Source organism: Pristis pectinata, chromosome 28, assembly GCF_009764475.1.
Source record: "Pristis pectinata isolate sPriPec2 chromosome 28, sPriPec2.1.pri, whole genome shotgun sequence".
NCBI lineage: Eukaryota > Metazoa > Chordata > Chondrichthyes > Rhinopristiformes > Pristidae > Pristis > Pristis pectinata.
This window is the reverse complement of record NC_067432.1, coordinates 12,929,752-12,956,366: the sequence shown is the minus strand read 5'-3', so window position 1 is coordinate 12,956,366 and position 26,615 is coordinate 12,929,752. Positions and strand designations below refer to the sequence as shown.

Genomic DNA, 26,615 nt, shown 5'->3' with positions numbered 1-26,615 from the left:
CACAGGGAAAGCGTACAAATTCCTTACAGACAACAGCCAGAATTGAACCTGGGTCGCTGGCGCTGCAATTAGCGTTACGCTAACTGCTACACTACCATGCCTGCCCTGCATTTAGACACAGAAGTTAAATTTCAATTACATACAAATGCATTAAATAGATTGACAAGTATGCCTGGTCCAACAATAACAAAGATCTGCCTTTATAATGTGTATATCCTCCCATACAGCTGTACTGCTCATTGACATGTTCTCTCTGCAGTGATAATTGTAGGACACTTTGCAATCCTGATTCCAGCCTGGTGGTATCCATTTTGTGGCACAGATATGAAATCTGCTCACCATCTCTTAGTTGCATGCACTGCTCTCCTTTTTGGGTTAAGTTTAAGGCCCCAAAACTCCTGGATTGGGAAGGGGTGGAGAAGGAGCATGAACATGGAAGGATCACAAACTGAGGTTGGAACAAGTTAGCTGGGAATCTTTGTTAACTTGCGGTAAGAGCAGGAAGATGCTCGTCCAGTTTACAGTGGCATAAAATGATCCTCTTACAGGGATTTCAAATGATTCCCTTTTGGAACGCAATGATGACCCAAATCCTCTGAAACAACATAAGAATTTAGGTGAAGGTGCAAAATCAATGCTGCTTTGCATCATTATTAAACCTGTATATAAGAGCACTTCAGTGAACAATTGAATTGGCTGTTTTAGTTTTCAAAATTATGTCCACTGTTTTGGCACAAAGTACCTCACCATATCTATTGAAGCAGTGGAGCCAGTTGTTCAGGGTAAAAGTTCATGAAGATCCCCCTACAAGCAAAGCCTGCTGTCTCAAAATACGTAGGACATCTCAGGGTTGATTTGCCTTTTTATAACCAGATCAATGCACTATTTGCCAGCCCAGATGAAAGGTCTTGGCTTGAAATATCCACTGTCCATTTCCCTCGACATATGTTGCTGCTGACTTCCTCCAGCAGTTTGTTACTTGCTCCAGATTTCAGCATCTGCAGTCGTTTGTGTCTCCACTATTTGCCTGCATTGCACCAATATGCATTGATTTTGCATTTGTTGCACATAAAGCTGCAAATGGCATTTCCTTAATCTACCTACTTATGAATGCATATCCCTCCTTGACCTTGGCCCCTTGATATCTCCATGATTGACAGCAACAGACACAAAGAAAAGAACTTCTATTCAGAATAGCTCCAGTAAGTGTCATATATCTAACTAGAACTCAAGTAGTTAAAAAAAAGGCAACTACACAATATTTTTTAGTTCAACAAAAATTGTTGATATAATTTTACTTAAATTAAAACTGTTTCCAGTACAAAGAAAAGTATCAAAGTTATGCTAGAAATTTGTAAATACAAAGTACAAAATGGCAAGATTGTGTGGCTCATCTTTTTGAATTGTTTTGATACAGTATAATACGAGTAATTAGTCAGTTACACTCCACCCTTTAAGGACTTTGCCACTTTATACAGATTTCAGAAGGAGACTTCATTTCTATGACAATTTATGTGAGACCAGGCTAAAGAGCAAGTTACAACTTACTAATTTAAGTGGGTGCTTGGCAGCACAACTAATACTGAAATAGTTTGGCACTGGAGGTTCTCGGCTGGCCCCCAGATTAGTCGAAGAATCAACTGCCACAAATGTGAATGATGCTTTCTTGGGATATTCCCACTAAGCTCTTCACTTGAATAAAACAGAATACAGGCAGAAAAAAATCTAAAAGTAACAGATGGTTTAAGTGATGTTATTGATTTAACTTCCAAAAAGAATCAAAAGTATTTTATCACTACAAGTTATAAAAGCCCTTTATTTTGATAATCTGACAAAAACATACTAAACCATTTTTCAACTATCCAGAACCCATTCCTTTACTTTTGAATCTGGAGAGAAAAGGAATATTTTGGGTTAAAACATCTTTCAGGTTTTCCTTTTTCATAGCTATGCATGTTGTTGAATAATGTTCCAACATTAATACAATCAAATAATTCTGCATGTATTAGACAACAATGGACCAATAAGTACAATGGGTTGGCCATCCCATGGCATTGGTAGGCAAGAAATTTTCTGGACCCTTCAGCTTATAGTCAATATTTGCACCTGGACTTGTTGGGAGTGAGAGCCATTAACGACTCAGTGAAGTAGTGAGGCATCTTAATGGATGGCATGATCAGGATATCTCCTTAATCAATGAGATTCAAGAAAGAAACTCTGGACATGCATAAATTTGAACCAAAGCAGCTAATGGATGAGAAATAGGGAAAGGAAAGCAAATCTTGGAATAATGAAATGAAAGAAAGAGAAAGGCTTGCATTTTTATAGCAACCTTCTTGCTGATGGCACAGGGTAGGAAGTGCACTTACTTTTGTAATAAGGAAGCACAACAGCCAATTAATGCATAGCAAGCTCCCACAAACAGCAATGTCATCTTTACCAGATATTCTGTTTTAGTTATGTGGCTGGAGGTAAATCCTCTGCTCCTTAAATAGGACCATGGGACCTTTCGTGTCCACCTGAGAGAGCAGAGAGGGTCTTAGTTTAAAGATGGCACTGTTGACAATGAAGCACTCTCTTATTAATCTGGAACATGTTGTGAGATTTGTGCTCAAGTATCTTGGGGGGGGGGGGGAGCTCTTGAACCTTCTGGCTTGGAGGCAAGAACGGTGGCCAACTGTGTATAAAGTCGCTGGTGGCATAGTTAGGGTGAATGCACACAGTCTTTTTCCCAGGGCTGTGGAATCAAGAACTAGATGACACAGGTTTAAGGTGAGAGGGGAGAGATTTAATAGGAACCTGAGGAGCAACTTTTTCACCCAGAGGGTGGTTTATTTGTGGAATGAGCTGCCAGAGGAAGGGGTTGAGGCAGGTACAATAACAATATTTAAAAGGCATTTGGATAGGTACATGGATAGGAAAGGTTTAGAGGGATATAGGCCAGATGGGACTAGCTTAGATGGGAATCTTGGTTGGCATGGACCAGTTGGGCTGAAGGGCCTGTTTCCGTGCTGAATGACACTATGACTCTAATTGAAAAGAATGACTGAAAGGGAAAGTAAGAGAAAAGATTTAATCATATGTCACTTTTAAACTCTCTGAGTTGACTGGATGTTGAAAATGAGATTGGGCAATTTAAATTGCTGCCATCTGGGGCCAGATAATTGTAATGGCAGTTATCATTTTGCTAAAAGGTATTTGGATCCTTAATCACCAGATTAGCATTCTGCAGCAAGTTCTATGAACAATTGATATGCATACTTACTGTGTTCTCCAAAGCATTGCAGAAGCTAAGGGAGAGTGAGATGACACTTGTGCAAAGTGAATACCATATCACTGGTAATCAGCCAGCAAATTCCAAAGACTCCAACTAACATGTGCCTCTTAACCATTCCCCCCCCACCCCCAATCATTCAATATGAATGCCGATTTGCATAATAGCATTGTGTGTCACAGTCACATTGTTATTTTGCCAGATAGATTGGACAAAAGTACAAGCACTAGTCACATACAGAGATAGTAAGACATACTTGTTAACATAGGCCAGATACAGAACCACCAGATACAAGGAACCTACAAACCAACTCTGCAGCTGTTTTTCTCAAATTTTACTTGTAGTAGCAAGTTCCACACACTTACCACTCTTCAAGAATTTTCCCCTGAATGCTTTTGTTGGATTTGTTCATCTATGCTATTGTACTCCTTCATAACTTTGATGTGTAGTTTAACCAAGATGTAATACACAGTTGGCTATGTTGGGCAGGCCATGTTAATCACATGACCAACACCAGACCACTGAAACAGACATTCTAGTCCCAGGTCAGTCATGGGAAGTGCTTGACGGGGGATAGAGGAAATGGTTCAGGGATATGCTCAAAGCAAATTCAATATCGCCACAGGAAATCTCTATCCTATGACCCCTGAAAGTGGAAATGGAGCATTTGGGATGCTATCAGGAATACACAGAGGCTTTTGTGTAAGCAGCCCACCTGCCCAGTAGGCCACCACCTGCCCCATCTGTGGAAGAGTCTATGGTTCCCACACTGAGGTAGTTAAAGAGGCCAGAATCCACAAAACTGGATTGGAAGTAAGTCATCCTCAAACCTGAGGGACTGCTTAAGAAGAAACTTAACATATCCTTCTCTGCTTTTGCATTCTATTGCTAAAGGGTTAAACTCCAGTTCTGCCCTTGCCTTCTTGTGATCTTGTTAACGTGTGGGTTTAGTTTGGGTATACTGTATGTATTCCTTTCCTTTGTTTAGCCAGTTTAGACTCTCATTTTCCAAACAGTGTATCTTTCTATTGAAGATAATACCTCACACTTGGCAAATTAAAATTAGTTTCCAATTCAGTCATTAATGCAAAAACAAAATGCTACAAGGCAAATTGGAAATGAAATAGAAATTACTCAGTAGGTCAGGCAGCATCTGTGTAGAGGAAAACAGGGTCAGTGCTTCAGGTCAATGATCGTTCATCAGTGCCTGATCTGCTGAGGATTTCCAATATTTTCTGCTTTATTTTAGATTTATCAATGCACTAGTCACAGTCCTCCTTGGAATTAAACATTGCCCTCATTTTGGTGTTTTTTTTCAAATTTTTAAATTTTATTTCTAAGCCCTGAGTAAATTTTGAATGATAGTATTCCCAGCAATAACCCAAGTGGCATATTCCTACCCCAAATCTTCACTCACCTTTCCCCCTTTTGTAGCCAAATTGCTACCCAATTTTCCTTTTATTTATTGGAAATACTTTAAGATAAAAGTCAATAATTCTTGTAATTAAATTATTTAAGCCAAACACAGTCCAGTAACTGAGGGGTGCTACACATTATCTTCCTTTCCGTCTGTGAAGAGGGAACTTATATTTCCATCCTTCCATTCAACCAAGATCTGTCCAGGTTTTGGTGAGACCTTTGGAGATGAAGTCTGTGGCACTGGGTACAAGGAATTATAGTCCTGCTTGCTCTGTAACATCAGGTCTGTCTCGGTAATATTGTCAACTTCAACAACATATTGTATCATTGCCTTCTGGGTCAAGTCCGTCTCTGTTTCATTCTTCTCCTTTGCTTCATTGAGTGCCTTAATCTTTCGTCGCCTGCAATAGCAAAAGGATGGGAGAGAATGGTGAATGATGGTCCGAGCGCATAACAGAGAAATGAGAAAGTCCCTCCCATTTACAGGTCTAAAATGAACAATTTTCCAGTTTTCTCTGCATTGTCTAATCAATAAGATCTCTCTCTGGTTTCCTTTTACACAAATCAACTGACGAAGGAAGCTGTGGCTCTTTAGCCTGGTCAGGAGGAGACTGAGAGGGGGACTTGTACTGATGGAAAAGATGGTAATATTATATAAATACTATTGAGCCAATCAATGGCTTCATAGAATAGACCTGATTAAGCTGGTGAAAGGGGAGATTAGGCCAAATATTGGGAAGCACTTCTTCATGAAAAGGATAATGACCCTTTGAATGCTTTTACAGAGAAAGTGAGATTGCCTTTCAGTCAGTAAACCAACAAGGCAGCAGCTGTATGTTGTTCACTACTTCCAGCCAATGAGAAAATGTCTTCCTTTTCGACTCATTCAGGACTCCACCAGAGGATGTGACGGAAAGAGAAAAGGTCCTCACGTTCTGACTGGATGAGCGAGCATGGTCCAAGTGCCCTCCCCTTTTATCTATCAGAATCACTCACTAGACGATAACCCAACAAGTCTTCATATTATCTTAGTGTTATAATTGCCATTCCCAACTTCTCCAATGCTATATCAACACAAAATACTTCAATCCATCTAATCTTCATTATTTTGAAAACAGGTTTTGTTCACACCACCCTTGTTTTTATAATGAAAGTCAATTTGTAGATCTTATGCTTAGAACCAATTTCTGTCTTATAATCAGCTCCTTGTAATTGTTTGCTTTACCCCCATTTTTTTCAACAAATTGATTTATATAGTAAATTAACTGTAGAAAAATGTCCCAATGTGGTTCGCAGAGAAATGGACAGTGACCGAAGAGATGTTATGAGGGGAACATTTTAAGGAGTATCTTCAAAGGAAACTCCAGGTACCAGAAGTCAGGAATGAACCCAGATCACTGGAGCTCTGAGGCAGCAGGTCTACAAGCTGTGTCACTGTACTGCCTCATATTGAATAGGATGTTGGCATTGCAAACAGCCTGGTTCAGCCTTAGTCCTGATGCAGGGTCTCAGTCCGAAATGTCGACTGTCCCTCTGCTTCCACAGATGCTGCCCGACTTCCAGATCAGATTCAGATTCTCTTGATTCCAGCATCTGCAGTCTCTTGTGTCAGCCTTCTTCATTGGCTGGGGGAAGGTGGTCCATTTCTTCCCTGTGTTCTGTTTCCCATCGCTGCAGGAAACCAGAGCCTCACTCAATGGATCAGGAACTAAACAGATTTTTAACCAATATCTGATTCTGCTCAGCAACAGTGCCAAGGCATCATTGGTATTGGTTTATTATTGTCACTTGTACCGAGGTACAGTGAAAAACTTGTCTTGCATACTGATCATACAGGTCAATTCAATACACAGTGCAGTTACATTGGGTTAGTACAGAGTCCATTGATGTAGTACAGGTAAAAACAATAACAGTACAGAGTAAAATGTCACGGCTACAGAGGAAGTGCAGTGCAATTAGGTGCAAGGTCACAGCAAGGTTGATTGTGAGGTCAGAGTCCAAATCACTTACTTATTAAAGAAATATTTTTGCAGCTGGTGAACAGATCTTACAATAATAACCTTAAATTACAATTTAATCACAGCAGCTTTTTCTTCCCATCTCTAACAACCACTGTAGCATTTATTGTTTTGACTTAATGTGTTTTCTAATTCTGGCCTTTCTCCTAATCATTAAAAAAATCTACTAAACAGTTGTATCCTTTGTTTAGGCTTCTTAGCTACCTCTTTGTGTATATATGGTAGGTTCTGATATCAACATTCTTATACTAATGGTGAGATGGGAGGGAAATGAATGAAATAAATAGGGAAGTTTACTGGGGAATTTGATTAATGCAACTTTGTGACACTTCTCTAGTGTAAAAGAGGATTCTTTACAATATACAACCATTACATTCAACATGATCTGCTTCTCTAGTGTAAAAGAGGATTCTTTACAATATACAACCGTTACATTCAACATGATCTGCTTCTCTAGTGTAAAAGAGGATTCTTTACAATATACAACCGTTACATTCAACATGATCTGCTTCTCTAGTGTAAAAGAGGATTCTTTACAATATACAACCATTATATTCAACATGATCTTTCAGCTTTAACTGTAATTTGTTGCAGGGAGAAGAAATACAAGATTTTTTTTGCAAACTATCAAAACGTATGAAGGAAATCAGTGTGGTCTGACTTACTTGTTAGCCCTGGAGCTTAATGCCAGGATGAGGAATGCCAGAAACAGTGTCACAAATGCAAGTGCTAATATGGAATAGTTCCAGTTAGTGGCTGCAAGAAATAAAATGAATTTTAAGCAGTTTATACAAGCATAATTGTGAACTGAAATCATTAATTGTTGCTTATGGTGCTCACCACCACATCTATCCAGCCATTAACTTGTCCTCTCTCTCATGAACCTGCTATGCATTTCTAAGATTATCAAAAGGCTGAATTCTGATACAATGGATTTGCAGAGACCCATGCACCTCATATTACCAATGATATTTACAGCAGTATTTGCAAAGCAAGAAAATTAAGGGCTGAATTTAGCTGACGGACAGTCTGTGGTCCCTTAGTGAACATGCTTGGCCAATTGTGAAGACCCAGGACAACCTGGAGGTCAGATGCTGGCACATCTGACATTTTTGCTCTGTCACTGGACTCACCATTGAGCCCAGCTGAAAAAGGGGTATGGATGCACTTTGCATCAGGCCCCTCTACTGCATATCAGGTAGGACTGGCATACAAATGTTGATCCCATTTATTTGAGTGGAATCCTGGGGATAAAGATAGACATAGCTAAGTTTTGAAGAATTTTATTTAAATTTACATTGTTAGTAATTAAAACTGTTTTGGTTATGTTTTTAATTAAATTTGAATTAGATTAAAAAATTATTTTTATCAATGGGAATAGTTTTTAAAACTCTCTTGCTATCAGATGGTTGTTGATAAGAGGAATCAGTCAGGGCAGAATGTATTGCTTAGCACGGCCATTGAAACAAAAGTTTGAATGAGATAACTGTAGAGGGATCTTAATTGAAATGTGACCGTAAGAATTTTCTTTCACTCATCTGCAGGATGAGGCTACCAGTGTACTGGCTGAGCCCTAGTCTGCTCCGACAACTCAGGTGCTGTTTCAACTGTGCACATTTAGAGAAACTCTGGTCATTTGACCACTAAGGCAGAGGCTCTGAGTAGTGGGCCAGGAACAGCATGATCTTACCCAAAAGGTTTTAGGAATACAAAAAGGTCATATGGTTCAACAAATCTTTTACTTTAATAGAATCCTATCTACCTGACAGAAACAGAAAATGTTGGAAGTATTCAGCAGGTCAGGCAGCATCTGTGGGAGGGAAACAGAGTTAATGTTTCAGGTCAATGACCTTTTATCAAAATGGAAAGCCATTGACCCAGAATATTTTGACATATTTTATGAAGTTACCTCTGTTTCTCTCTCTTTAGATGCTGTCTGACCTGCAGAGTGTCTCCAATTTTTTATTGTTTTTTATCTCAGATTTCCAGCACCTGCAGAATTTTCTTTTACTTTTCAGGTACCTGATACGGTAGATTGGTGATAATACTGTTGCATTAGTAATCTGAGGCCTGGATTGATAATAGAAAGTAAATTTAAATCCCACCAAAGTAGTTTGAGAATTTGAATTGTTCAAAAGTAATATTTGGAAATAAAAAGCTAGAATTAATAAAATTGAAGTTATCAGGTTGTAAAAGCTTCATCTGGTTCATCAGCATCCTTTAGGGAAAGAAACCACTGCCTTAAATGATGCTGCTCTCAACTGCCTTCCAAAAGGTTTCCAGAAACAGACCAACATCACGTTCTCAGGGCAGTAAGGACAATAAACACTGGCCTTGTGAGTTACAGCCTCATTTTGAGAACAGATAAAATTCTGACAATCTCATTTTAGTGGAGATACCTCCACAGCCATGTCATTTATACCTCCACTTCAAAGGCTATTCTAGGCAACTCATTCCCCCCTCATGCAGGGTCCTGAGGCAGAGTCTCAACCCAAAACATCGACCATCCCTTTGCCTCCACAGATGCTGCCTGACCGACTGAGCTTTCCAGCAGTTTATTTTTTGCTTCAGCATCTGTAGTCACTTGTGTCTCCAACTCATTTTCCCTTGACTGGTTTCTGCTATCAGTTATAGAGACACAAGAGACTGCAGATGCTGGAAGCTGGAGCAACAGACAATCTGCGGAGGAACTCAGTAGGTCGAGCAGCATCTGTGGGAGGAAAAGAATTGTCAACATTATGGTTTGAAAGCCTTCATCAGGAACTTAATGGAACTTTGGTCCTCATGCAGGGTTTTGACCTAAAACATTGATAATTCCTCCACCCCCCCCCCCCCATAGATGCTACTCGACTGCTGAGTTCCTCCAGCAAATCATTTGTTGTATCTTCAATTATAGTTTTTAAACATACATTCCTCAACTCACAAATCTTACGTGTTTTAATTAACATTTGTACAATTCTGTGAATAATTTCATGTGAAATCTTCTTTGAAAGTGTGATACTTCCAACTGAAATGGAAGTGTTTTACTTATCTTGGAACTGAATAGATCAGTAAGCAGCAGGCAGATGGGAAAATTCTGCAGTAAATATCATTGGAAGCTTGTATGGAACGCTCTATAAAATACCATTGAACATGTATTTGAGAAATATCACTGAATGTACTCAGAATGAACAAAAGTTTACAATCCTGAACAACGTTGATCAATAATAAGTAGTAGAATTTTGCATTTTAAAAACTTATGGTGTTAGACTGGAGAAGCCAGCATTGTTCTCCTTGAAAGGAGATCTGCTACAGAAATAAGATATCCTTATTAGTCACATGTACATCGAAACAGTGAAATACATCTTTTTGCATAGTGTTCTGAGGGCAGCGCCAACATAGAATGCCTACAACTTCCTAACCTGTACGTCTTTGGAATGTGGGAGGAAACTGGAGCACACGGAGGAAACCCACGCAGACGTGGGGAGAACGTACAAACTCCTTACAGACAGTGGCCGGATTTGAACCCGGGTCGCTGGCGCTGTAAAGCGTTATGCTAACCGCTGCACTACCGTGCCTGATCATCATGGCTTTAGTTAGGGTAGATGGAAACAAAAACTGTTCCTATTCATAAATGGTTCAAGGACTGGGAAACACAGGTTCAAATTTTGTACATGGAGAAACCTTATTAAAGGAAAACCCAGGGAATGGTTATGACCTTCAATTCACTGCCATTAAGGGTGGTGAAAACAGAATCAATCTGTGCATTCAAAGGGGAATTGGACAGGTACCTGAGAGAGGATAACTTGCAGTGCCATGGGAAAAGTGTGGGGGAATGAGACTGATGGGAATCAGTCTTCTGGAAGCTGTTATACACTCAATGGCCCAAGTGGCTGCCAGAACATTTCTATGATATGAAATGCAGGAAATGTGAAAAGGTCAATGATTCTGACGAGGGGTTTAACATTTTCTTTCCCTTTGGAAATGTTGAATTGTCTGCTGAGTTTCCATTTCAGCCAGCTGTTGAAACCTCCTCACTAATGCTGCCTATGGAAAGTCTGCCAGTCATATCCACTCTCATCGAGTCGTACAGTACTTCAGCCCACCACATCCATGCCGACCTTTTTAACCATCTACACCAATCCCATATGCCCACATTAGGTCCGTACCTTTCTACACCTAACTTGTTTAAGTGTCTGTTTAAATGTCTCTTAAATGCAGTGATTGTATCTGATTTCACCACCTCCTCTGGCAGCGAGTTCCAGGTATCAACCACTCTGTGGTTAAAAAAAACTTACACATCAAATCCGCTTTAAAACTCCTTCCTCTCACCTTAACCTATGCCTGTTTGATTTTGATAGCCCTACCATAGGAAAAAAGATTCTGACTACCTCTCTCAGAAAAGGGAAGTTCCGCTGCTGAAGAGAACACAGTCTTAGCAGAATAGGTCCTGGATTTGGAAGTGGGAGAGAAGATGTTGGGTTGTGGTGAGGATGGGAAGGGGAAATTGCTGGACATACATGTATTATGGACTTGCCTCTTTTCTTTTTCTGAATAAAATCTGAGAGTAAAAAGCTCTTAATTTGGAAATGTTTTTGCTGTTAGCTGGAACAACTGTATTGGTTTGCTGATTCTGAAGATTAACCAATGTTCATTTGTCCAAATGTATCCAGGAACTTGTTTGCAGAGACCCATTTGCACTGATCCAAAGCCATCAGATCAGCTGCCTCTGGGTCACCCCCAGATGAAGTCATTACTGATATAAAAACGCCTCTTAACAGTGGAGTTTTAGAAACTGTAAATAATATCAGCTGAATTGAAAGAAAATCCCCTCCAGGAAATTCCCTCAATTAATTTTACAACTGACCTTGAAAGATCTGAGCCACTATAAATGTAACATTATGTCATTCAAGATCTTTTAATGTGCAAGTCCTGACCACACAATCATACACTTTTAAAGTAAATGATACACAAAATATAAAAAAAAGTTCAAGTACACTTACGATCTTCTATTGCATGTGATTGTTGTGCTAAAGTAGTTTTTTCCTTTTGAGTCTTATTGTGATTCTCAACACCAATTCTATTACGGGTTTTGTTCAATGTTGCTGATGTTACCTGTGGGTTGTCTTTTCAGTGAAATGACATACAAGAAAATATGCATCAGGATTTTATATTTGTACAGTCTCAAAGCCACAACCAGTGTTGCAAACCAGTTAAATCCTTGTGTTGGTACACTGGATGACCTCATGTATCCGAGTTAGAAGTTTGTGCATTCAAGCTCCACTCTCAAAACTAGAGCACAAAACTTAGGCTGACAATACAGTGCAGTACAGATGAGGGCAGTCATGTCAGAGCTGCCATGTTCAGATGGAAAGTTAAACCAAAGTCTGATTGCCCTCTCCAAATAAAAGCCTCCATTTCTACAATTTCAAAGAGGAGCAAGGGAGTTCTTATTGGTGTCCTGCCCAATTTTTATCATAGATTCATACAGTTATACAGCATGTAAACAGGCCCTTCATCCCAACTTGTCCATGCCAGCCAAGATGTCTATCTCCATAATCCCATTTGACGTGTTTGGCCCATATCCCTCTAAATCTCATGTACTTGTCCAAATGCCTTTAAAACTATTCCTCAAACAATGTCACTGAAATAGATTATCTGATCATTATCACACTGAGGTCTTACTATTCACAAACTAGCATTGGTTTCCCTTGTTGGGGAACCTTGGGTGACAACGACACAGGATGCATAAGTAAATGCTAATATTCACAGTCCAAACCCATTTTTTTTCCAAAAAGTAGTCAATTGGAAAAGATTTAAGGGTTCTGTTTGCCAGCAACAAGAATCAACATCTTCAGGAGCAGAGCTGGAAGAGAGTGAAATAAAGGAGAGGTAAATGGAAGGACAAACCAATGTGGGTCTGAAATGCGTCCCATCCCTTGTATGCTGCTTTACAATTGCGAAGCATAACCGGTTTACAGGCCAAGCTAAAAAGCAATACATTTGCCACTAGCTTAACTAAGCTTCAATTCACCTTTTGCAATAAAGGGGTTTCTGCAGTTCTTAAAGCTGTTGAGATGTAACAGTTCCATCAGGATTTGACTTGCTTTTGATTGGCTGCAGTAAATCAATGTTTTGAACAACAGATAACCAGATGCTGGGATTGCATTATTCCTGGCATCATTTGCGTATGTTAGGGAGCCTAGGGGTTCAAATGAATCTTGTTTTATAATTCAAAATTGCCTTCTACTTTTTACAAACATATTTGGTTTGAGATGTTTAGCTTCTGAAATCTCTTCAGATCAGTGAGGGGAATGGTTTATAAAACTTGGTGGATTGGAAAATGTTACAAAAACAACTTTAAAAGGGCTTCAATCTTATTGCTTTCAGCATGACGCAAGGTTAACTCACATCCTGTACCAATCATGATCGTTTGGTCAGTCTTCAATCAGTGTACCTAAAAGTTGATCAACTAGTTATACTGCAGGCAGTGCAACAAATAGCAATTGAATTAAACTGAAATTGCTGAGAAATAGTTAAGAAACAGATCTTAACAAATAGTTAAGAAATAGTTAAGAAACAGAAAAATGCTAAGAAACAGATTAGGCATCATTTTTGAGGAGGAACTGTTCTGAAGATTAGTCATCAACCTGAAAGGTTAACTGTGTTTCTCTCTGCACAAATATTACCTGACCTGCTAAGTATTTCCCGCACTTTATGTTTTCATTTCTGATTTCCAGTATCTCAGGCTATTCATTTTCCTAAAAGATTTAAGTTTCTTTGTATTCCTGAGATCCATTTCTGCTTTCTTGTTCTTACCCTGAAGTTGCTTCTCGCAGATGTTGGTGTTGTTTGTCGAAATCCATTTGGATTTTTTACTTTTTTCTTTGGAAATCGACACCACTATCCCATCGCTGGTCAGAAACTGAGTCGTATTCATGTGGATGAGCAAGTGGTTCTGGCAATTCCACCTTAGGTTTATCCTATTTTCACAAACCGCAGTCTGAACGATGAAAGTCTCATTTGCCGAAAGGCATCTTTTGGCCCCCTGATTGTAAAGCCAGTTTTGTTTCCACTTCCATTCTTGGAGCTGTGAGCCAGGGTTGCATTTCTTGGTCAGCACGCGGCTGCTTCCCAAAGAAGCTTCCAAGCACTGATCATTAACATTCTTTATTATAAAAACGTCAACTCCTGCAAACATTCCGAGAAAAACGTCAAAAGAGTTGCTATCTTTATGATGGAAACGGCATAATTTGAGATTGAGGAATAATTTAAGCATAGGTAGATTCTTTAAATAAAATTCTAGGGAGCAAGATAGTGTAGATGTTGAGCTGTTTCCTTTGGGAGAGTTTCATTTGGGAGGACATGATTACAAGATACTAGGGTGGTTGTTTATAACTGAGGCCCATAGGATTTCTCCTCGCTGATGGTGAATTTCTGGAATTCTCTATCCCAGAGGGTTTTGGAGATTGGATTACTGGAGATACTGGGGAACTGAGGGCTGTGTGGAACCGGCACAGAAGAGGAGCTGAGCCCAAGGCAGATCAGCCATGACTATATTGAATGGTGAAGGAGGCTTGAGGGGCCAGATAGCCTATATCTGCTCTTTTTTCTTGTGGTTTTGTGTTAAAGCAGTGGCTTAGGTCTAAATGATTAATGGTTCTGAAAAGATCTAGTAATGTTAATCCAGGTCATGACATCTTCCATTTTTCCTTAGGACATAGAAGGAGGCCATTTAACCTATCATGTCCATGCTGACTCACAGAGCAATCTCATTCCCATCCTAGCCTCGAATTCCACTCCTAGAACTAGCGCCCTGGCATTGGAACAGTGAAAGGGACCAGAATATGGGGAAGGATCCGCAATTAATTGGTTATCAGTGATTTCTATAGGACATTCAGGTCTCACTTTCAATCCCTTATCATTTGAAAAACATTCTGCATTTCCGTTTTGGATATTTTTGAAATTGGTTAAATCCATTGATTTTTGTAGCTACACTCAGCTAATAATTGCAAATCTTGATAATGGAGGATCCCTGATGGCTAGAACAGAGCAGCACCAAAAACCACCCAAATTGTGACAACTCTTCAAATCCTGCAGTGGGAGGAAACAGATTCTATTTTATTTTATCCCATGTTGGGCAATAGCTCAATATAATAAATATTTCAGATATACTTGGTGGAGAAATTAATCACTGGTTTATTGCACCAAATGGATGCGGGAGTTTTGGTTGCTATTGAGATAAACAGAAATGACAGCCAATATTCTCACACTTGTAGAGTGTCAGAGATCACAGACAACTTTCTCCACTAAACTGGTGATTGCTGTTTTGAAAATATAAACTTTAAATGGCTTGACAAGAGTTTAGCCTCTCAGTTTCAAAAAATTATCTGTCGATATTAATGGCTGCTACTTAGAATCCAGGCAACTCACATTTTTCCTGCCCACCCCAGCAGTTATGTGTCAAGTATAAGATAACTAGTCCCTGGTGCACCAACACCTAATGCTGTCAAAAGACACTAGTCTTCTAAATCCATTGATTTGTACTTTGTTAATTGTCTTGTATTTCATTACCTGCTGAAATGGACTCAGTTTCTGCAGTCATGTGATTATGGATCCAAGACTACACAAGTCTGTGCATTTCACATTTTGATAGCAACAAGGATTAGAAGGTTAATGTCACCAACATCACTTGGAATTAGGACACTAGCTATTGGTAGAAACAGCAGGCATTTCTTCCAATGTAGTTATAATGGGGTGACTGTCTGGGGAAAGAAAACAAAAGGAAAAGTGATGGAGAGAAACTCTGCCATGATTTTAGTGCTCGTGAAAACTGCAGAGCACTGAGAACCTAGAAATGATACTCTACACTGGCTGTGTCATTACTTCTTATAAATTCCCTTTCTGTTCAGCAGTTATATCGGATATGTGCCTCCATTTTGGCAGGATCTTCCACATGGCAGAATGATGAGGCAATATGTTGTGCAAGGGATCAAGGTGGTTTCAAAATGAAAAACCATACAAGTATTTACTAATGGTTTGTTCCACCTTTTTAAAAAGATGAATACAAACAGCCAGTTTAATTTTTTTTCAAATATGGTTGTGTCAACACTGGATGTTTATAGTTTTAAATCATTTCTTTTGACCAATAGACTAAGCAAAGTCTGAGGCCTCAAGGAATCCAATGCCTGAGTATCAGGCCCATGCCATGAGTTAGCAATCTAAGCAGTAGCATTATGGCAACTCACCAAGCTGACGTTATGCCTTTCTTCAGGAAAACTGGAATGGCATGTGAGCTAAACTATTTCCATATCTTCCAAGGGCACTTCCAGAGAAACATAGGTGAAGGCTTGATCTAAGGTTAATTGGCTTTTTTTAAGCCATAATTATGTGCAACATGAGGCATCAACAAAAAGAGAAAGGTTGGTGGCATTGAAGTGCCAACACACAAGCCAACGAGGTGGATTGTGGCTCTGATTGACTGGCCTGCTGAGTTCTCAGTGTTACTGCACTTAGTGAAGACAAGAACTTCAGCAGAGGATAAAGAATTATACTCAGATCAACTCCATCTACATCTTTGTGAAACAGCAGAGCAGTAATACCAATGAATTTGTGCAGATTAAGGAAAGAAGGGGAAACAAAAATTTATAACGCAATTTTTAATCAAAAGAATTGAAATGAAGAAATACAATAAAACAGGAAGCAGGATTGTTTTCAATGCAGTTTTGTCTTTGAAAAATTTTTTTTTAAACTGTTCCAAAGGCTAACTGCTATCACAGGCTGTGCTCATGTCATCATTAGAGAGGTTGTTGAACTCTCTTTTCAAAGGGTGGGGTTATATGGTCATTTTTGTTCCCTCAATGAACAGCAGTTCCCAGTGTTGAAATAACTGTTTGATTCAGGATCAGGATCTGAACTGGAAACAATATTCATCCAACCAGTCCAGGAGAACTTGAATTTCCCATCACCAGAAGAGCCAATCTCACACCCCAAGCTTACAGTGACTGCTCAAAAAAATTTCCAGGATACCGCAAGGTTTGAAAAAAAACTCTGAGTAGGTTCAATATTTTGTATGAATTCTCTTCAATGGCAGAATGAAACTCCCACCCACGCTTTGCCAACATTGAAAATTAACTTCTCCAGGAGTGGAGCTCTGAGTTACAAAGTGAGACAAGTTTGCAGCACCATAAAGATTTTCCTGTTGTGCAAAGGAGCCAGCAGATCCCATTATCAGAAAACAAAATAAAGCAGCAATAGATATTCCAAGGCACTTGTGAACATAATGATTGAGGAGGGAGAAATTTCTGTTGTGTAATGGTTGGCTTACTAACTCTGATTGGAAAAACATGAGTGATTTGGAATTTCTTGAAGAGGAAAATTTGCCTTATGTTCCTCTCATGTGGCAACAATAAAACTTTTCTAAAAATGGATTGGTGTAATTACTTTGTAACAAATAGCCAAAATATACCTGCTCCTCTGTAATTCTCTCCACACATCAGCTTGTCCTCCTATCACTCAGTAGTCTGAAAGGTTATCCCAAAGAAAAATAAACTTGCAAGGAAAAATAATTTGGGGGTCCTTGGAAAAAAGAGTGGAAAGCAGAATTAAATGGAAAGTTCTTCCAAAGATGACAAAAGCAAGATGGGCTAAATGGCTTCTTTCTGTGCAACACTTATGCATGAAAAATCATATCTATCTCTTACAAAACATATCCTACTTCTACTCCATGTCCTCTGCACCCATAAGCAACTACAAGATTTCATTTCTATATGAGGTAGACTTTGTTATTGAATGTTGCAGACTTTCTCCCTCACAGCAGTCATTACCTTGCAGTAGCAGACACAGAGTGAACCAACCCAAAAGGTCTTTCACCAAACCACTCATTTTTTGTCTTCCAGTTGCAGGCATGTCCAAGGTCCAACGTAAATGAGACCTATAGGAACAGAGGTAAAATGAATCTTAATCTCATATCCTGAAAATCATCTCCTTAAGCATGGACATTGATTCAATCAAGATAATGAAGGGATGGATCCAAAGTCACAGCTAACTGATAAATTCATTAGGCAAGCAACAACATACTAAGCTAATGAATTGCTCCCAAAATTTATTGATAAATGCTATAATTTACTTGTAGATAAACTGTCAATAAATTATGAAGACACCGCTGGAATCTGGAGCAAAAAACAAACAACTGGAGGAGCTCAGTGGGTCAGGCTGCTTCTGTGGAGGCAGTCGACATTTTGAGACAAGACCCTGTATCAGGATGAAGAGTATAGACAGGACATAGCCAGTATAGAGAGGTGAAGGAGAGGGATGAGACAGTAGCTAGCAGATGATGTTGGTGATGGGCAGGTGGGAGAGAGGAAAGGGGCTGGGTAAGGGAGGGTCTGGTGCTAGGGGGAGGGGGTGGGGGGAGGAGTTGGTTAGAGAACCTGGGTGGATCAGAAGGAGAGAGAAAGGAACACGGGTGGGTGGGGGGTGGGGGGGGAGAGATGCAGGAATCATCACCCAGACACTTAACCCACTGGGTCTCCTATCTCCTCCCCTACTGGTTTCATCTGCTTATCGTCTCTCCTTTATCTGGTTCCACTTATTGACCTTACTTCCTTATCAGACTCCAGAATCAGCAGCCTTTGTTGTCTCCACTTTTCACCTTCTAACTTCTGTCTATGCCTCTACTCTCCCCTCCTCCAGCTTGGATCAATCTGCCCATCATCCCCCTCCTCACCTGGTCCCATCTGTTACCTGCCAGCTCCTGCCTCACCCCTCTCCTTCAACTCTTTATACTGGGCTATCTCCCATCTACACTCAATCCTGATGCAGGGTTTCAACCCAAACCATCAACTATCCCTCTGCCTCCACAGATGCTGTTTGACCTGCTGAGTTCGTCAAGTAGTTTGTTTTTTTGCCAACAACTTGTGTTGTTTTTAGTCTACGTAACACACCAGCATTCTATCAACAGTTCTGAAATGAATAGTCTTTGCTGCTTAAAGATATTATTTATTAAAGTCAGTTACAGCAGTCAGTGTACCATAAGCAAAAATGGTTTCATCGCAAAATTCCCAAAAGTTTCACGTTGAATGTATAGAAACTCAAGGCAACTGAACTCACTAATCAAAGAATTCAAAAAAGCAGTATGGTGACCTGAATATTGTTAAAATAAATTTGATGAACCGCTTGGATATGAAGGCTTAACATATTTTTCTTAATTTCACAATTATCTTCCTTACCTGAAGAATAAGTCAAAGGTGACACATGACTCAATTATATGATCATCCATTGAGCCATATGATCAAAGACTCAATGGATGATCTTTATAGACACCTAAAATAAGGTGGGGCAAATGGCTTTCTTTAGGTATTTGTGAATGTTTTTCAATAAAACTCCTGAACATTAATGTTACATTACGCATATATTGGAAGTTTAATACAAATAGTCACACTTATTGTTAGTCTCATCAGGTTGGGGTTGGAACTTAGAATCCAATCACTTTTGCCTGTTTGTAAATCATTTCTCTCATTGTCTTATATGACATTCTACATTATATGACATTATATGACAATTATATGACATTATATGACAATTCTACATTAAATCCATACAAGAAGAATTTCATTGATCCATCCCTTACCTCATGAACTCCTTTTTCCATTAAGTTAGCAAACGCAATTTGTTCAAACATGGTTCATATAATTCCTGCTCTTTCAAGTGAAGCCCTTAAAAGTCTACCTTTGTTTCTGTAACATTTGTAACAACCAAGGAAGGCATGCACCGAGATATTGTCCTTTGCAAAACCAAATTGTTCTGACACTTATTACCATATGATTAAAGTTTTCCAATTCAAATTAGTCTATTATTCCATCCCAAAAATGACTACTGCTCTAGAGTTAACCTTGGCCAGTTGGCTCAATAGTACCTTAAATGTAATTCATTGTTTCTTTTATAACAGGCTCAGACTCAGCAATAGTAGTATTACAATTTCTAACTTCAGGACAATCTAATCAAGTATTCATTATAATCTTATGATAACAATATTGATAAGTTAAAGAAATCTTCTTGAAAAGATATAAAGAATAATTAGAAATGTTCTTATCATTTTGTTTACAACACACGGATACAAAGGTACCAGTCTGAACTAACTACTGACTTTGAACAGATTCAGAATTCAGTAACCACCAGATAATGTAGCAATCAGGGTTTGGGACCATTATTACATTAAACAAGGAGCAACAATACAAGCTATCAAGCTGTTGAAAGCCAATATATGGAATGGCTTTCAGATGAATCTAAACAGCTATCAACAACCATTTTGTATGAAAACTTAAAAAAACTATAGACACTGGAACCCTGAAATAGAAACAGAAAATGCTGGAAGCACTAAGTGGGTCAGGCAATATCTGTGGAAAAAGGCACGGAGTTAATGTTTGGGGTCTAAGACCATTCATCAGAAATGGCTAATGTTCTGACCAAGGGTCTTCAACTTGAAAAGTTATCTGTTTCTCTTTCTACAGGTACCACCTTACCTGCTGACTGTTTCCAGCATTTTCTGGTTTTAAGCCATTTTGTTTCCCTGGTGTAGAAATCGAGTGGATTTACTCAGTTTCATATCAAGATTGACCAGCATTCCAACTAATGTGGTATTTCCCAGGTTCAGAATTCATTACGTGCATGATTACAAGGTTCAACAACTGACAGGTTAAAGCCCTCAGGAAAGAATGAAAGGGCAGCAGCTTTTTCATCTAGAAAAGTGCAGGGTGAAAGGGTGTAATACAAGTAATTCAAACTGTAGAGTAGTTTAACTTAAGGTGGACTTAAAAGAGCTTTCCACTTGACAGGTGAGTCCAAAGCCAGGAGTTAGAAATATAAGCAAATCAATAAAAATATAAAAAGGAAGAATTCACATATTCTTACCCCAAAATATAGGTAGAATGTGGAACTAATTACGACATGAGTGGTTCGGGTAACTAACATTGGGGCAGTTATGGCGAAGCAGATGAGGGAGAAAGGTATAGAAAGACTTGCTGGCAGCTTAGATAATGTAGGGAGAGGTTGCAGAGTGAATTCTGACATTGATCAATTGGACAGAATGGCCTGTTTTGATTCTGATTCTATATAACTCCATGTAACAGTATGAATTCCGCAAAACGTTGTCATATATTACACAGTGAATGTATTTGGCTACATTGAGTTCTTTTAAATTTTAAACATAGATCATGATAGGAGGAAACGTTGCATTTGGACTTTTGAATGGCCTGTATTTTGCACTTACTTTTAGTTTTTATATTTAATCATTTAAAGATTAGTTAAATTCTGAAATAAACGCCAATGTCACTGTTACGGACTCAGTGAAAGTCCCTTTAAGATAGAGAGTGTGTGTGTATGTGTGTGTGGGGCGTGCTTACGTCAATAGAAGATAAAGGACGTAATGACGTTGTTGAAGAAGAAGGAGAGAGAGAGAGAAGGGAGAGAGACACCAGCCTGCTTGTTTTCTCTATCGATGGATGAGAAACAATAACTGTGTTTGCCACTGAAATCCATGTATGGAAGTTGGAAGTAATCCGGTGGAGTTCACTTTGTTGCTGACCTGTAGAAGGAAACAGGTATTTGTGTGTGGACGACCACGGTTCGGATGCTTTTCAGGGTGAGGAAGTCACTACCGAGTAAACACTGAAGTGTCGTTTGGGTTCCATCGTGGAACATTTGGATTTCGTATGTACTCTCTCTCTGTTTTTCTACATCTACATCTTATCTTCAGACAACGGTGGTTGTTGAAGAAGCCCTTGCTCATATTTCACCTTATGGCTTGCGGAACTGAACTTTAAGAACCATTCCGGAACTGGGAGTTTTGGACTTTGTCACACACACACACGAAGAGTTTAGTTTTGGGGTTAACGTTCGAGGTTTAACATTCTTGAATTCTAACATACTAACATTTTTTTTTTACTTTTATTTTACGTATTATCATAAGTAGTGATTAATAAAATAGTTTTTAACACTGAATCATGCTCAGTGTGTTTCTTTTGTTGCTGGTTTGTGACAAAATTGGGGGCTCGTCCGGGATAGTTCCCAAGGTTAACGAGATTCGTCCGGGATCCAATCCAAAGATTTTTGAGGGAGGTCTGATAAATTCTTTTTAATTGGCTTGTGTGTGTGGAAACCAGCAGCAATGGATATTAAGGCATTTTTGGAGTCACCAACCCAAAAGGGATTGGAGGTGGCGAAAAAGGATGATCTGATAAAGATTGCTACAAGGCTAACCTTACAGTTAACTTGGCTAAAAGTGAATTTGGCCATGCCACTGTGACGTATCTTGGTTATGTTGTAGGTCAAGGCAAGCAAGCTCCTGTTCAGGCAAAAGTTCAAGCAATATCTGAGTTCCCTATTCCCACAGGTACGAGGACTGTTAGAAGATTTTTGGGAATGGTTGGATATTATCGAAAATTTTGTAAAAATTTTGCTGATATTGCTCTTCCCCTAACTAATCTTCTGAAGAAGGGAGTAAAGTTTGTTTGGACAGATTCTTGTCAAGAAGCATTTAAGAAGCTGAAAGCCATTTTATGCTACCATCCTGTGCTCAGAACACCTGACTTTGAAAAGCCATTTTCATTAGCAGTAGATGCCAGTGATGAAGCTGCAGGAGCTGTGTTGTTGCAGAAGGGTGACCTTGATGATATTGACCATCCTGTAGCTTACTTTTCAAAGAAATTTAATGAGCATCAAAAGAATTATTCCACCATAGAGAAAGAATTACTGTCGCTTGTTTTAGCCTTGCAACATTTCAGTGTATATGTTTGCACCACTCAGAAACCATTGACTGTGTATACAGATCATAACCCATTGGTGTTTCTGAGCCGAGTCAAAAACAAGAACAGAAGGCTGTTAAACTGGAGTTTAATTTTGCAAGAGTTTGATCTCATGATAACTCACATTAAAGGCAAAGATAATGTGATTGCTGATTGTCTTTCCCGATGTTAAATGGGAAACATGTATCTGTACTAATCTGATAGTCTGTAGTTGTGTAGCATGATAATTATTAACATTACTAACTATGCGCGGTTAAAATTTTCTTGGGAAAATTTTTTTTTTAGGTGGGAGGTGTTACGGACTCAGTGAAAGTCCCTTTAAGATAGAGAGTGTGTGTGTATGTGTGTGTGGGGCGTGCTTACGTCAATAGAAGATAAAGGACGTAATGACGTTGTTGAAGAAGAAGGAGAGAGAGAGAGAAGGGAGAGAGACACCAGCCTGCTTGTTTTCTCTATCGATGGATGAGAAACAATAACTGTGTTTGCCACTGAAATCCATGTATGGAAGTTGGAAGTAATCCGGTGGAGTTCACTTTGTTGCTGACCTGTAGAAGGAAACAGGTATTTGTGTGTGGACGACCACGGTTCGGATGCTTTTCAGGGTGAGGAAAGTCACTACCGAGTAAACACTGAAGTGTCGTTTGGGTTCCATCGTGGAACATTTGGATTTCGTATGTACTCTCTCTCTGTTTTTCTACATCTACATCTTATCTTCAGACAACGGTGGTTGTTGAAGAAGCCCTTGCTCATATTTCACCTTATGGCTTGCGGAACTGAACTTTAAGAACCATTCCGGAACTGGGAGTTTTGGACTTTGTCACACACACACACGAAGAGTTTAGTTTTGGGGTTAACGTTCGAGGTTTAACATTCTTGAATTCTAACATACTAACATTTTTTTTTACTTTTATTTTACGTATTATCATAAGTAGTGATTAATAAAATAGTTTTTAACACTGAATCATGCTCAGTGTGTTTCTTTTGTTGCTGGTTTGTGACAGTCACATTTAGTATTAGTATCCATAAATTCGGCGTTTTCTATAATTGGCTAAAATAATCCAACATTGGATACAATATGATACGCATAAATCTAGATGGAAGAACGTTTACTTTGAATAATGTCTGGGAAGAATAGGTCCTTTGTGATGTCTGACAACCGTTCTGTTGTAGTTAACTGCCCGGCTCCCGTTTCCACAGGAGAAAATCCAGATTTCAGATTAACGCTGAGTGATTAAGTTTAATGTAACGTGTGAAACACAGCAAAGCTTTGCTTAAAGAAGCAAGAGATTTACAGGGTATTGCCTGAACTCAGAACATACCCCGCGGCATTTTAAAATTAATTGCTCCGGAGTTGGCTTCATTCTTCCTTGAGCAAACGCTGCCGCAACGGAGATATTTAGACATGCAGAAAGCAATAAAAGTAGCTCCTGGAATCACGTTGCTTCACAGTGCAGGTGTCGTCTTTGTAAATCTCTGTCTCACACTTCAACGGTATTTAAAAATAGAATGCTTAAATTAATTTCTTAGAGACTAATTGATCGCACACTCTGCGTAACACAAGTGAGCTTCTCAATGACCTGAATAAATTAGACTAGTTTTATCTTTGTAATGATAATTGCACACCAATGTCATCCCGTGGTCTTAAAAACACGAGTTCTGCGTTCTTGCACGTTATCAATGGAATAAGTATAGTACCTTAACATCTCAATTTGCCGTGGTTTTACAGTACTTCCTCCAGCTAATCGCAGCCCAAGCAAGATTCGCTGCCAAAGTATGTAAAAGAATTCATATCCCACGTCGATAAAACGGAACTAGTTCCTTCTTTAGCACATTTTAAGTTACATCGATATTAAATACATCCTCGGAACATATAGATGTATTCTTACATTAGTACGTCAGTTATACTTCCCCACTGCATTTTCATTGACTTACCTTGTATGTCATATAGTGTCGATCCCAGATGACAGGAAAGCATGCATCAGATTGCTAGTAGACTGCCGACTGACTGTGTTAGACCAATAGGAGCAAAGTCAAAACTGCGACCTTCAACCCCGTTGTAACTAGAAGGTGAATGACACCCGTAAAACCATCGATGCCGCGGTCACATAACCTTCAAACTCCCTCAAAAAATCTTTTACCATACCGAAGGTCAGCTTTGTGACACACTGTTATATTGGGCACTCTTATGGCTGCTTCTACATGGAATGAGACTGGAACGGGCATTGACTTTCTTGTTTGGTGTCGTGGGTAGGAACTAGGGGTGGAATATGAAAAAAACAAAGCTGCAGGTCCTGGAAAACTAAAATAAAACAGAAAATGGTGGAAATACTCAGCGGGTCAGGTCGCATCTGTGGGAAGAGAAAATAGAAGAAAAAAAGAGAAGAGCTTGTTGTTTTGTTCCCCAGCGGGCACGAACCTAGCGGAGAGTAACTCATTGGCGGGTCGTGTTTCCAGCAGGGAGCTAGACTTTGGCAGCCCACAAAATTAGGGAAGGGGCAGAACCAGAATGAAATATTCCTCAAATCAAGGAAAGCAAATAAAAACAGAAAATACTGGAAATACTCGGCAGGTCAGGCAACATCTTTGGGGAAAGAATCAGGGTTGATCGTTAACGTCAGATCTGAAAAAGTGACAAAGGAAGCATGCGTTAAAATGCAGGGAGACATCCGACCCCTCCCCCTTCTTTCCAACGTGAATCAACTGACTTTCTCTTTCCCCAGATGCTGCCTGACATGCCGAGTATTTTCCTCACTTTGTTTTATTTGAGGCAATTCAACTTGAGACTGCCATTTGGAAGACTACGAATTAACCCCACTCGCCTGTAATTTCCACGAAGTTCTGCATTTTGTTTCCATTTCTAAGAGTATATCCAATTCCCCTTTGAAATGTGGTTGTCTCTGTTCAACACCCTTCAGGGGAGCACATTCTACACCGCAACAACATGGGGCTTTATGACCTTGACCACATCTCAATGTGGAATAATCCCAGTTTCTTTAGTTTTAGCAGCAGCACTTCCCCATCCCTGGTGATATTTTAGTTAGTGTACTCACAAGGATCTTCATATTTTTCCCCTAAGGAATGGTGGATAGAAATGAACAGTGCTCCAGCTCTGAGCAAACCACTGCTTTAGAAAAAAAATTCTTTTCCATAGAAGATGGTATTACATCTTTCCATGTTTTTGTAATGAACACAGAAAGTTGAGAAAACTGTTTGTATTTTGATCCCCTTTCAACCATCTAAGCTATGTCAATGTATACCTGTTTATTAATAGTTCCAACTATCTTCGTATGCAGTCCCTTGTGAACACGTACATGGATGGAAAAGGTTTAGAGGGATATGGGCCAAATGCAAGCAAATGGGACCAGCTCAGATAGACATTTTGGTCAGCATGACAAGTTGGGCCGAATGGCCTGTTTCCCTGCTGTGTAACTCTATGACTCCATCTATGGTTGTTCGTGGTGTAACTTCTTTCATGCCAGTTCTGCGGCAACTGAGAAGGCCGATGAAGCCAAGTGTGATGACTGTACCATCGCAATGAAGAGCCAAGGTCATCATTTCATATTTATTAGGCCATCTTTTTTTTAAAAAAGTAAGCACCGATCTTACATCCTAGGCCCAAATAACCATGAGTGGCATTACCATATGTCATTATATTTAAATGAAAAAAAACCTGCAGATGCTGGAAATCTGAAACAAAAACAGAAAGTGATGTAATCACTTAGCAGTTCAGGCAGCATCTGTGGAGAGAGAATCAGGGTTAACGTTTCATGTCAGAAACTTCTTCAGAACTGGGAAAGAGGAGTCTCAAACCTGAACCGTTAACCATGACTCTCTCTCCACAGATGCTGCCTGACCTGCTGAGTGTTCCAACATTTTCTGTTTTATTATTTCATTACCATTCGATCTCTCAACACCCACCTCCCATTTCCCAACATGCACACACAAAACATCGCCACAAGCCTGCAGTTCTCCACTTTAAATAGTAATTTCAAAACAGTGGCGTCAAACCCACCCCTTTGTTGTTGTTGCTGGTCGGTTGGTGAACATCAGCTGCAGGTTGCAGTGTGCCACGGAAGCCAACGTATCTCCCCAGACAAGTGCCGTCAGCGGAAAACTTTGCAT

General features: G+C 39.4%; 1 protein-coding gene across 1 annotated transcript; it reads right to left on the bottom strand.

The window, feature by feature from the left end:
- Window positions 1-1,273: 1,273 nt before the first annotated feature.
- LOC127583889 (organic solute transporter subunit beta-like) lies at window positions 1,274-26,615 on the bottom strand. The gene is made up of 5 exons (XM_052040279.1): window positions 26,506-26,615; window positions 17,517-17,623; window positions 11,694-11,816; window positions 7,377-7,467; window positions 1,274-5,094 (listed from the first exon to the last, which is right to left on the bottom strand). The coding sequence occupies exons 1-5, from the start codon at window positions 26,613-26,615 to the stop codon at window positions 4,821-4,823; spliced, it is 705 nt and encodes a 234-aa protein (XP_051896239.1). The 3' UTR covers window positions 1,274-4,820.